Source organism: Astatotilapia calliptera, chromosome 22 (genome assembly GCF_964374335.1).
Source record: "Astatotilapia calliptera chromosome 22, fAstCal68.1, whole genome shotgun sequence".
Lineage (NCBI taxonomy): Eukaryota > Metazoa > Chordata > Actinopteri > Cichliformes > Cichlidae > Astatotilapia > Astatotilapia calliptera.
Genome location: NC_137442.1, coordinates 6025023 through 6038117, shown reverse-complemented (window position 1 = coordinate 6038117; position 13095 = coordinate 6025023). Strand labels below are relative to the sequence as shown.

The following is a 13095-nucleotide window of genomic DNA, read 5'->3' as shown; positions in this document are numbered from 1 at the left end:
TTCAGTAATATTTTACAGTAACAAACTAAATCTGTGAGGCCACAAATGCTCATCCGTCTCTTAGCTTCAACGTTTCCCTGAACTCCTCAGGATCTTCATTTATTCTGTTCTCTGTCATTTTTCACCACCACACATCCTCATTCTTCTTCTTCTTCCTGGATGTTGCCCAATAAACTTTTCTCCATGTTCACTAACTGAGATTTCTGTAGTGCTCACATAAATATGTTTTATAAGCACTGCAAAATTTTCTGACCTACACAATGAAACAGTGCTCACATATTTTAAAAAGTTAAATATTCAAGTGACAGAAACAGAACCATAAACCCTCCTGCAACTGAGAAAACTTTCTCCTCGTGCCTGCGTTTGTGTTCATGCTGTTTGTATTAAACACTATCATCAACATCAACAGATCATATTATTTTTTAGTTGAACATAATCATTTTGTATTTTTCCTCCTCAGATTCAAAACCTTCTTCAGACATAACCATCAAAACTGAGCTGATGACAAGTAAGTACAGGCTCTATGTGACACACAGTCTTAATCTTTGTGTGGTACTGCATGTTTTTACTCATTAATCTCATGGATTTTTATACTTTGATGCATTTCGAATTATTAAAAACATTTCTGAACTGTTCAGCTGGTCTGACTCACCAGCTGTAGATTCCATCACCATCATATCACACGTTTCTTCTCCTACAGTCGATTGTTTTTGGATTTTAAATGCTCTTATCTAAACAAAACAACATCCTCAGAGGGAGCAACATACATGCTGAACATGGCAACCACTCGCAAAGATCTAGATATAACAAACTAGACATTTTTATGCTCTTTCTTATCTGGGTAAGAACCAGTCGCTTCCACTAAAACCTCATATATGATGAATAACGAGGCCATCTAACAGATTTTTACTGAGGAACAAGTAACCAGTTAAACTGTATCACTAGTGACATGATAGACGAGGAAAGTTTGTGTGGAGATGGTCGTGGCCCAGTGTGTGTGACAGCTCTTCCATCATGATGAGCTTTTGACCTGAATGTTTTTTTTTCTTTAGAGTAATTCTGACAAAGAGTGAAATCTGCAACAAAGGTAAGTGACGTCTCTGAACACATCACATGTACCACATCCAGTCATCTTTGTGTTGTCCTGAATGCATTTAAAGAAACCCTGAATTTTTCACACTGACTGCATTTGCTGATGCATGAAGAATTTTTCATTCGTTCCTCATTAATGAAAGCTGAATCTTTCTTTGAACAGGAGACACTTTGAACACTTGGACTAACTTCACTTGATGAGGATTCTGCATCACTGAACTCCTGAGAAAACATTTCTACTGTAATGGACATTTTTTATTCCAGCCAGGACACAACTGTCCTGACACAACCGCCCTGGGGCACGGGGTGGCTGTAGCTCAGGAGGTAGAGCAGGTCACCTACTGATCGGAAGGTTGGTGGTTCGATCCCAGGCTCTTCCGGTCTGCATGCCAAGTATCCTTGGGCAAGATACTAACCCCAAGTTCCTCTCTGATGCATCCATTGGAGTGTGAATGTGTGTGACTGTAGTTAGAAAAGCACTAAGTACAGATAAAGTGCTTGTGAGAATGGGTGTGATTGGGTGAATGTGGCTTGTTGTATAGAGTGCTTTGAGTACTCTGGGAGAGGAGAAAAGTGCTATATAAGAATCAGTCCATTTACAATTTGTGACTGAAACATACACAAAAGACAACAAACAACACGAAGGAACCAAATTTTTACTTTTATGTCACAGGAAAAAAAGAGAATTACTATTTTCTGTGAGAAAAAATACTTTTTAGCCAAACTAACTTTATTTATAAAGTGCTTTAAAACAGCAAGTCCTGACCAAAGTGCTTAACATTAAGAACAGAATAAAAATGAAAAAATAAAATAATTAATTAATTAATACCAACAACAATTATAATAATATTAACAATAATTAGACCATAACAATAACATAAACACATAAAAATAAAACTACATAAATAAAAACACTGAAAAAAACATTACAAACTATTTAAATTTTTTAAGTATAATTTTACACTGTAGGTCTCTTTTATGCAATAATAAGTAAAGATGGTCCTGAAGAAGAAAAACGACATCTGTAGGAATTATGTGTTTATTTTCCTCAGTGTTGGGTCTGAGTGTGTATTAACATTATGCAGTTTTAATGCTGCTTTGCTACAGCAGTTAGTTCTGCCTGTTTGATTTTAGTTTAACTCTGGATGACTTTTCTGACACAACCTCAAACGGTATTTGTGTTTTCAGCTGGAATTGAACCATCAACCTTTTACTGACAAGGTCAGAATGCTAACCACTGCACCTTTGCAGGCATCGTGATCTAAGGTCAATAAGTTGAAAATAATAGTTCTGTGATTTGCTGTGCTTTGAACTAACTGCAGATCAGTTCATTTACACTCACTTTACAATCACAGTTTTTTTTTATGAGCAACAACATGAGATGTCTTGAAATACTGAGTTTAAAATTCATAAAAGTTGTCATAAATAATTTGTTTCATCTTTAATAAAAATATGAATACACTGATGAAAGCTATAAATAAGGTATTGCAAAGAAAAGCTGTACTCTATTATTGCCATTTCTATGTTTTGTTCAAACCCTGGTACATGTGACAGTGATGAACAGTCATGACTTTAATGGTAACTGTATCATATATACTACACAGAAATGTATGTGTATATTTTATTACTGTTTGTTCTGTTAGATGGTCAATGCAGCTGCCAAAAATCAGGTTTACAGTGTGTGTGTGTGTGTGTGTGTGTGCGTGTGTGTGTGTGTGTGTTTATGTGTTTATGTTGGATGTTTCAGGTCAGCTGTGTTTTGATCTACAGAATCAGGGGAAAGAGTCTTTGTTCTGTTAGACTACTGCACTGTTTCTATACTTGAACATCTAAATAAAAGTTTAACATTGTGGTCGTGCATAATGTCGATTATTCATAGTGTGGAGAGGAGAGTATAATAACATGAGTGAACAGAAACTTTGTGAATACGAGTCATGTTCCAACCTGACACCACAAATATTGAATTACTGAGTATGTAAAGGTGGGTGCATCACTACTTTCAGCCAAGGAGATGATGTACTTTATAATTTTAGTTTGTTAAAGATTTTTGTTCCAATTCTGGATGAATTGGGCTTCAGCTCCAGATCCAAGTGACAGCAGGTCAAAATGTTACCTGTCAGTGTCCAGCATCCGTCTGTATTCAGTTTGAATATCACTATAAACTTATATGGATGAGTTTATGTCCTTTATTCACTGTAACATTTAACTTTTGAGAGAGCAGGATGAAGACAGCAGAGAGCAAAAAGAAACAGAGTGGACATGTGGTCAAATTCACCGAACAGCATAAAGTTGTAGCTTCAGTATAAAGCAGTGTGTTATACTGTTATCTATTATGGATCATAAACCTGCCCTTATCATCATAATAATAATAATCTTATCTTAATTGTTCTAAGATGATATTTTTGTTATTTTCTAGTTCCTAGTTAAGTGAGGATGATGGAGAGAGAGAGGACAGAGAGGTTGTATAAGAACAGGAAGACTGAGGGAGCAGACAGCGAAGGCAGCTGAAAAACAAAATTAGTTTTTCATGTATTTCATGGAGACTTTGTTTTCCAGTAGCACACGTAAAACATGCCAGTAGACATTCTGAACAGGGGATATTGGTTTGAATAGCAGCATTTTACAGGATTCACTCCAAACATGGCTGAACAGGATGGCTGCCACTACAACAATGTGATGGGCTACAAATCAGTTCTCCACTCATAAAACTGGAGTACATGATGCCCTGTGCTGTGTTTGCATGATAAAGGGAGGGTTCGATGAATTCAGAAATATTAATATGAAACAACTCTATTACCAGTTTGCTTCACGTACTGGTCTGTGGAGTGGCAGCGTGATTTTCCAGTGTCTGTACTGAATAACGACACTTAAAGTACTTGATGATTTGGTGGAAGCCTCTGTGGTTAAGAGACTGAAATGCTGTTTCTTATCTTTTCTGCTTTGCCACAAATAGTTCTTTAACTTCTTTAACAAGTCTTCACTTGGGTTGGGTAACTAAAGGCTCCGCCCTAAAACAGGTGGATGAGATTACAATCACTGATTATTCACTCTGATTCATTTTTAAACATTACAATACGTCATCCAACTAATTAGGCTGCTTATGAAGGTAACGTTTTAATGTGTATCAAATAGAATTGAGGTTTGAAAATGTGAAAATGGTTGATGACATTTGCAAGTAGCATTTTCTCCTAATATTAACGACAAGGTGTTAAAATGCTCAGCCCCCAATCATAATGCGTGGCGTTGTGATTGGGGGCTGAGCTCCTTTAAAAGTCTGAACCTACAACCCCCCCAGTCTACTACATGAAGTCTTGCCCCCATAATTTTGATTTAGGGGCTTGTTGGACCAACTTTTCCTCTTATTTACTTATTTTGCTCTTTATGTGAAATAACAGTGGCATTAACCTACAACTGTAATTATGTTAGTCTTCATAAACTTTACACACTCAAAGCAAAAATAACTACACTAAGCTGTGTTGTGAAAGAGAAAATTAAACTGCAAATAGAATAAAGAAACAGATTTTGCTAATGAAATTTTATCTGGAAATTAACCGCCGCAGAATGAATGCACAGTTTTTTGGGGGTAATTGTGTCGGGATGAGAAAAGTCTGGGCTTCTCTGCTCAGGCTGCTGCCCCCGTGACCTGAACCCAGATAAGTGGAAGAAGCTGGATGCCATGTTTGAACTTCAGCAGGACGTTTCAACCGTGTCTACACAACTGAATGCATCAGATTGCTGCTTTGTGATTGGCTGATTAGAAATTTGTGTTAATGACCTCTTTAACAGGTGTACCTAATAAAGTGTCCGTTCAGTGTATATGTATAACTTGTTTTCCTTTTGAACCACTGAGGCGAGCACTTCACCACGGTTTTAGTCCTTGTAGTGTCAATAAAACACTGTGTTTGTGCTCTGGTGACATTTTATTTGGGAATGTTTTCACTCTAAAGGGAGCCTAACAACACAGACACAATAGAAACAATAGAAACTTTAACCTACAAAAAGTCTGAGCAGCATGACTCATAAACTAAACATACTTCTGTGTGGAAGCAAAGGCAGAAACACCCGGCCTCTCCCCGCCTCCTTATTTCATCACATTTCGCAGACTTTACTTTCAGTTCTGCGGATAACATCAGTGAGTCGTTTTAACCCAGATATTAGTGACGTTGGCACTGAGGATGGTTTTCATTGGCTCGATGATGCAGCTTTGACCTCAGCTTTGGGTCTCCATGCAGACCCACATAGATAATAAGATATTAGCTGTTAGATTATCGAGAGGTCACCATGAAACTGTTTATTTTTCTGCTTCTCCTGGAAATACACGGCACTGTGGGACGTGAGTTAGAAATTTGTATCACTTACAGTAAAGTTTTTTAAACTTTGTTTTGCTAAGAAGGACATATTTAAGATTATTTTTAAAAAGGCTATTAATAGGTGCGTTTGCCCACGTTTAAATAAAAGCCATTAATATCTCTGCTAGTTCTGGGAAATGCTTCAGGAAGCTTGATTAGCATCACTTTCAAGTCACAAACACCAAAAAGGTTTGTGAGTTTTAATCACATCAACGTATCAGTGACACCAAAGGACTTCCTGATTCCTGCACAGTTCAGGGTGTGTCGGCAACATTACTAACAGTGTAACATGATCCATTACTCATCATCTGTTATTAATCACATCAATTTAGACTCTCAAAATAAAGTTGAACAAAAATACAATCTGATATTTTCTAATTTTACAACATTTGAAAAAAGCCAATAATGAGTTATTGATTATTTGATTCATAATTACATCGGTATTAGTCTCAAACATAGTAAAAAAAAAACCTTTGTGTTGGACTGTGCCATAGTTTTGTTTTGTTTATAAAAACTGCCCTTAACTCAGCACTGTTAGAATGATAATAGGATGATTAGATGAAATATGGACTGCATGCACTGTTTTTGTTGAGTCTAAAAGCTGAAACAGTAATTTTTTCTTACAGCGACTCGTTCTCTGAGATATTTCTACACTTCTTCCTCTGGAGTCTCAAACTTTCCAGAGTTTGTAGCTGTTGGTTTGGTTGATGATGTTCAGATGATTCACTATGACAGCAACACAGAGAAAGCAGAGTTTAAGCAGCAGTGGATGGAGAAAGCTGCAGAAGATGATCCAGAGTATTTGTCCCGCCAGACTAACAGGCTCATGAACACCCAGCAGGTCTTTAAAGGCAACATCGACACTTTGAAGCAGCGATTCAACCAAACTGGAGGTTTGTTTCTGTTTCACTTTTTTACTCTTAAAATGAAGCTTTTTATTAACCCAGCTGCTGACACTGAATAAAGTCTCTCCAGGTTGTAAAGACCTTTGTTGTTACAGACTAGACTTGTAGTCAAGACCGCCTAAACCAAGACCAAGACAATACCAAGACCAGAGGGTATCGAGACCAAGACAAAGACGAGACGAGACTGAGACAAAAAAGTCTTTACACTGTCACGTCTCTCACCCTCTCTTGCTTTTCACATAATGATATTATCCTATATCCTCGCATGTGATTGGCCACAATATGGAGGGATTGGAGCATAGCTGAGCCACTGTGTGAGAGCTGAGCAGCGAAAGGAAATTAAGTGAGGAGCCGGCTCTCGCTCAATGGGAGTCGACTCTTCTGATTCACTACAAAGCACTCTCTAAGCATGCTTTTGTGCATGACACATTATCGAACGTTGGTTTGTGTGTCATGGGTACACAATCACTGTGTCGATCTGAGACAGCAAGACCAAGACAAGACCAAAGTCCGTCGAGACCAAGACAAGACCAAGACCACGTAAAAGTGGTCTCGAGGCATCCACCTCTATTACAGACACAAGCTAGCTTGTTAGCGCTCTTAATGGAAGCTTAACCAGCCAAATTTAAAAAGCTGATTATGTGTATTTATGTAGTTTTTATTGAAGCTCTTCAACTTAACTCCCTCATCTGTGGGAAAATATCAACTACTTCCTGCCCCTCTTGGTTTCAGGTGTTCACATTAACCAGCTGATATACGGCTGTGAATGGGACGATGAAACGGCTGAAGTTAACGGATATCATCAGTATGGCTACGATGGAGAAGATTTCCTATCATTTGACCTGAGGACAGAGTCATGGATCGCTCCAGTAATGCAGGCTGTAATCACCAAACACGAGTGGGACAGTGACAGATCTCTTTCAGGTGATCTGAGGAACTATCTCTCCAAGCTTTGTCCTGAGTGGCTGAAGAAGTACGTGAACTATGGGAGGAGCTCTCTGATGAGGACAGGTAAAATCACATGACCTGATTTATTGTAATACTTTTAATTAACAGGCCACATCCTGATCTTCTCATACATTTATTACCACTTTATCACATTTACACTTTTCATTTTTCCTAATTTCTGTTTATTTGACTTTTCTAATCACCATCGCTGCAGCTTTTTACAGCACTCGCTTCACTCAGTTGTGTACTTCTTGTAATTCTCCCATTTTCTTAATTATTGTTTAAGTGGCATTTATATTAATTTGTGTGTCTAAAACATTCAAAATACATCAAATGGAAATGATAAACTCAGTATGAACTGTGATTTTTTATTTTTATTTTTTAAAATTCCCTAGAGCTTCCATCAGTGTCTCTCCTCCAGAAGTCTTCCTCCTCTCCAGTCACCTGCCACGCTACAGGTTTCTATCCTGACAGAGCCGAGATGGTTTGGAGGAAAGATGGAGTGGAGCTTCATGAAGGTGTGGATCCTGGAGAGATTCTCACCAACCATGATGGGACCTTCCAGATGAGTGTTGATCTGGATCTTTCATCAGCCATACATGAGGACTGGAGCAGGTACATCTGTGTGTTTCAGCTCTTAGGTGTGAACGAGGACATCGTCACCAAACTGGACAAAGCAGCGATCAGGACCAATGAGGGTAAGATTGGAAAAGCGAGTAAAACTTTTATAAATACACCTTTATTTGATCTTATTTGGATTTTCCATTTGGCTCCACGTGAAAGGAGGAAACTGGAAGAAGCCCTTTTCACACATGCTTAAAACAAACCAGGTGTTTGATAGAGATTAGGAAGCAACAGGATTAATCATTCAGTATTTGATTTTAATAATGGACCATGTGGGAGTGAAAAAAAAACAACCAAAAAAACTTTCATTTTTGGGCTTTAGTACAAAGTTAAACTGCTGATCCAAAACTTTCAACAAAAATCTAAAACAGGCAACAAACTGGTAAATCTAAAATACACTCAGAGAAATCACACGAGGGAAAACAAACAGACACTAAAACAAAGACTGAAGGGAGATGGGACTGTTTATAAACACATGAGGTAATCAGAGAACGGGAAACAGGAGGGTGACGAGACACAGCTGACAGAAAACTAAACGGATGAAACACTGAGTGAACTTAGCGCAGGGACAGAAACAGAGACCCTTCAAGGACCAATAACAGTCTGTGACTACAACACTAACAAGAACTAAAACACAAACAGGTCTGAAGGATCCACTAACACAGCACAGGTGAAAATAAAGATCAGACAAGTAAAGTAAGTCAGACAGGTAAAAACTAGAAACTTCAATTTTAATGTGGTTTTAGTGACCCTGATTTTTTTTTCTGGTTTTATGTGATCTGTTTATAACATGGAAGAATCAAACCTGCTGTGATACTGTGTTCATTCACCTGTTGTTGATGACTGGCTCAGTGTAACTGCTAAACATCAAACTGTGATACAGTTTGATTATTCACTAATCTACATTAAAACATTGTCTGTGGTGTTTTATAGATGAAGGACTGTTGTGGTCTTAATGAACGTTGGTCCATTTACAGAATGTAAATGTGTTGGTTTCAGGTTCTTCAGTCTTCCCTGCTGGTGTTGTTGTCCGGATTATGGGCATCCTGCTCCTCCTGACTGTCTGCTTCTCTGCAGTCTTTATCTGGAGGAGAAAATATAAAGGTGAGAAATATGAAACACATGTACCTTCAACATGTTTCCAACATTTTGATGTTTATGCTCTTATAATTTTATGTTTCATGTCTGTTACTTCCCATGTGATAAAGTTCATAATGTGTAAATATTTGATATTCAATCAAATGTTTCATACAAGTGGTGCAAACAGTGCCTTTATTCTTATGTGCTTTTGTATGTTTTGAATAAATAACTGTGTTACTGTCTGTGTTTTCAGAGCTGCACTGACAGTAAGTATTTAATTTATTATATATATGTATATATATTTTATTAGATTTTCTTAAAAATAATTTTATTTGGTTTTTATATTTCAGATTTAAATGTTTATTTAAAATGTTTGAGACTTAAGATGTTTAAAAGATTTCTCTGTCTGTGACTCAGTGCAGCTTTAGAAAGAAATTTATCGCTCAACCATCTCAGCTTTGCATGAAGTCAGCCTCTCCCAGCTGTCATGACTCAAAGCTACATCCAGGACGAGATGCCAGTCTATCTGAGAAAGAGAGAGACAACCACACAAACTCACACATGCAGGGAAAACTTAGAATTAAAGTGATTAATTAATTTCTGGTAATTAAATTATTTTAGAATAAACATTCTTTCTGTGTGGAGCTTACATGTTCTCCCCGTGTTTGCGTGGGTTCTCCCCGGGTAATCCGGCTTCCTCCCTCCGTCCAAAGACATGCAGTTAGTCGGGATAGGTTAATTGGAAACACTAAATTGCCCATAGGCCTGAATGTGAGTGCGATTGGTTGTCTCTGTCTGTGTGTTAGCCCTGCAACAGACTGGCGACCTGTCCAGGGTGTACCCTGCCTCTCGCCTTAAAACAGCTGGGATAGGCTCCAGCGTATCCAACGACCCTGAAAAGGATCAGCGGAAACGAATGGATGGATGCATTAAACCTGACATCTTTTTATACTGTGGATGGAAACCTACACAGTTACAGTGAGAACCTGCAGGAACTTATGATCAGGAAGCTTCCTGCTGCATCCAAAATGGAGAAACTGAAAATAAAACAAGACGTTATTTGGTTTTAATTTACAATGCAAGTCAGATTCAGTTTACATAAAGTGTTTGCACTGAAAACCTTTAGTTTTGGTGAGAGAGATCACTGCAGGAGCTCTCAGGCAAAGCTGAGCACACACACACACACACACACAAGTGCTTTTAAGAAATTAAAGAAAACTGATTTGCTCACGATATGATTTACAGTGTAAATCATATCACAGAATATGAGCTTATGTTAAGATGAACTGAAGAAGAGGAGAGGGGCAGGTGCTGCTAGGGCGAGACTCTCGTGGAGTCCTTTAGTGCTGCAGGCAGGCAACATGCTCAAATAGCGCACAACTTCAGGTTTTTTATTTCTATATGATAATTCTGCATTATTAAGCAATAAGAACAAGTAGTCTGATGTCCTGTAATCATTATGAAGCTATATTATTATATTATTATTACAATTACATAATGCAATATATATTGTATTATGAAATACAATGAAAAATTACGTTTTTGTACAGAGTATCGGTATCTGATCAGTATTGTCGTTACCACCCTGAATTTTACTTGGTATCTGATCGGAAAGCAAATCAGTGGTATCGCACATCACTACAGAGCTCCACAGGAGCTCTCCTTTAAAATGAAAAAAGGGACATTTTAAAATTCTTTATCATTAAAAAAAATCACTGAAACAGAAGCTAAATATAACACAAACATAACAGTTTGCCTCCAAAAAGTGTCTGTGAATCTGGTACCTGTTTAATTAAATAAACTTGCTTTTGGCTAAACACCCATAACTCTTGTGATGGGACTCAAGGACACTTGGAGTACAGTAAAAAACAAAACAAAAAACAAGCCTTATAAGTGTTGCTGCCACAGAGCTGCCCTTGCTTGCTTTCTCGCTGATCTAGAACTTTCTACGTGTGTAAGCGTGTGGGTGGGGGAGGGGCGCATTGACTGGGCAGGAAAATCAAAGCCTCCATGTTCCGTTTATAAATGGATGGAAGTAGAACTAGCTAAACTGAGCTCACTAACATATCTGTACTGTATTACAGAGCACAACAACATCGCCTATAACGTGCAGTTTAAGCAAATTCAAGCAATGCAGACACATTACACCACCCTACGTCACTTAGCTTCTATGATGGCTGCCAGAGCTGTACCGTGTGTTATCGAGCATTTTCCCGATGGGCCGGCCTCTGGACACTGGATTGCCCAATCCATCAACTGTGACTCTCTCCTGTGTGCAGTTCCCTCGTTATTCCTCAGTGTATTTAAGCCCCGTGTTTCTGTCTGTCACTGTTGCGTTGTACCATCATCCTACACTGTATGTTCGGTCCATAAATCTGCCTAATTTATTTGTGTCTTTAGTTTAGTTAGTTTTTTCCTTGTTCAGCAATAAAGCTGTTTTTTAAGTTTACGTTTTGTGTCCTGGAGTCCGAATATTGGATCTTTTTCCTGGCTTCCTGCACACAGCACATGACAAGGAATTTAAAAAATGTGGGATTTTATCACAGGACAAAAAGGGCCTGTGTCCGGAGAGATCTAGCAGTATACAAATTTATGAATCTGTCATCAATAATCTTTACGGAGAAAATATGGGGAGATCAGATCAATCACAGAACATTATATGGATATTATATGGAAATGAATATTATAAAATATCTTGTAAAATACAGATCACAGATCTGGCAAAAGGTCTTTAAAGATTTGTCTGGAAACATTTTATATAATAAACTAAAATCTGCTTATAGCTCCAATGGCAAATTGGCAGGCCTTCATGTCAAAATATGAAGGGTCAGACACAGATCCTTCAGTGGAGTGTTTTTGTGTTTGTTTTTTTATCTCGTCCTGCCTGGCAGCTTTTGCAATCAGAATAATGAACTGAATTAACGGCAGTGCCAAACCCATTTTGCTTCTCCAAGGTCAGGTCTACAAACACTCTATTGGCTCCTCTTGTTCATGTGTTTCTTTTATCTGTTTATTTATTCATTTCTATTTGTGTTACTTCAGTTATTACATTATATGTGGTATAGTGTGTCTAAGGCACGAGAGAAAAAAGGAAAGAGGGAAAAATCGAGAAAATATAATAAAAGGGTAGAGTACAAATAGAAAAGCACAATGTACCGCAAGCTGCTGCACCTGTAAAAAAAACAAAGATACAGCACCTGGAACAAAAAACACTGCAAATGCACAGATACACAAATCAATAACCTTCTTGTGGTGAGTGTGTGAGAGAGAGAATACCTGTGTCTTTGTCATAAAGGTACTTTAAAGGCACCGGTTTAGCTCAGTGGGATGAGCGACCCTGTGTTTTATGGCTGAGAACAGCAGGTTGAGTCCGACCTGTTGCCCCTTACCACGTCTCTCTCTCTCTCTCCCTGGCTTTTGTTTCAGTCTTAACTGTATCTTAAGGGCCGGAACCAGAAAAAGGCCCCAAAAAACAAATGTGCTTAATTAAATTAAAGTCTGGAAGCCACAATAATGCACCCCAGGAGCCAGAGGCAAACAGAGATGGAACCAGGACCACCGGGCCATCCATAGCCCCCAAGAATACTGAAGACCGGAGGCCACACATCTCGGCTACCTGCACGTCCATCACAGAGTAACAGAAGCAGCTGACCTCCCTAATATTAGACAAGATCAGGAAGAACCCAAGAACCACCCGGCTTTGCTGGCTAGTCTAACAAAAGCAGGGTCTCCTTTCTCATAAGACTCAGGATGCAAAGTCAAAATGACGTTAATCAGTTAGATTTGTAAGAAACATTTACTGGGTATAATATGTTTATTTCTGGCTAGTGAACTAAATTAGGAGTTTCAAAGTATTTTAGTAGTTATGATAATAGCTTTTCTACTTTTATCAAATGCTTTTGACAAGTTTAACTAGCGAGTGCTATGACAGTAATGTTAAGATAAAGTTAAGTAATAGGTGTTATTGAAAATGCACTGACTCCGTTTCTGGAACCAAAACTTGGTATGAAAAAGCTAATGGAAAACTAGGAGACTTCTGACTGGATAAGTGGAAGAAGATTGATGGTGGATAATGATTTCTAAAATAGAAACTGACC

General features: G+C 38.1%; 1 protein-coding gene and 1 pseudogene across 5 annotated transcripts in view; both read left to right on the top strand.

Annotated features, from left to right (window-relative positions):
• Positions 1-2944, top strand: part of LOC113015384 (uncharacterized) — a 70205-nt pseudogene extending 67261 nt beyond the window's left edge. Inside the window, exons 11-13 of the transcript XR_013904505.1 lie at positions 461-508; positions 1053-1087; positions 1256-2944. The product of XR_013904505.1 is annotated as an uncharacterized LOC113015384 (transcript). The remainder of the gene's footprint in view (positions 1-460; positions 509-1052; positions 1088-1255) is intronic.
• Positions 2945-5278: 2334 nt separating this feature from the next.
• On the top strand, positions 5279-11447 carry LOC145423463 (DLA class I histocompatibility antigen, A9/A9 alpha chain-like). 4 transcript variants are annotated; one of them, XM_080296014.1, is made up of 7 exons: positions 5279-5425; positions 6068-6334; positions 7079-7357; positions 7690-7992; positions 8918-9022; positions 9252-9264; positions 9416-11447. In XM_080296014.1, exons 1-6 carry the CDS (start codon positions 5374-5376, stop codon positions 9260-9262), a joined length of 1017 nt encoding a protein of 338 aa, XP_080152140.1. In that variant the 5' UTR covers positions 5279-5373; the 3' UTR covers positions 9263-9264; positions 9416-11447. The 4 variants fall into 4 exon arrangements, with proteins under 4 accessions (XP_080152140.1, XP_080152139.1, XP_080152137.1 ...); XM_080296013.1 differs by having other exon boundaries at positions 9252-11447; XM_080296011.1 differs by lacking the exons at positions 9252-9264; positions 9416-11447 and having other exon boundaries at positions 8918-9240.
• Positions 11448-13095: the final 1648 nt, after the last annotated feature.

Coding starts and splice junctions, on each gene's coding strand:
- LOC145423463 (XM_080296011.1), top strand. CDS start 5,374: ATGAAACTGTTTATTTTTCTGCTTCTCCTGGAAATACACGGCACTGTG. Junction 5,426..6,067: donor AATACACGGCACTGTGGGAC/GTGAGTTAGAAA, acceptor TTTTTCTTACAG/CGACTCGTTCTCTGAGATAT. Junction 7,358..7,689: donor GAGCTCTCTGATGAGGACAG/GTAAAATCACAT, acceptor AAAATTCCCTAG/AGCTTCCATCAGTGTCTCTC.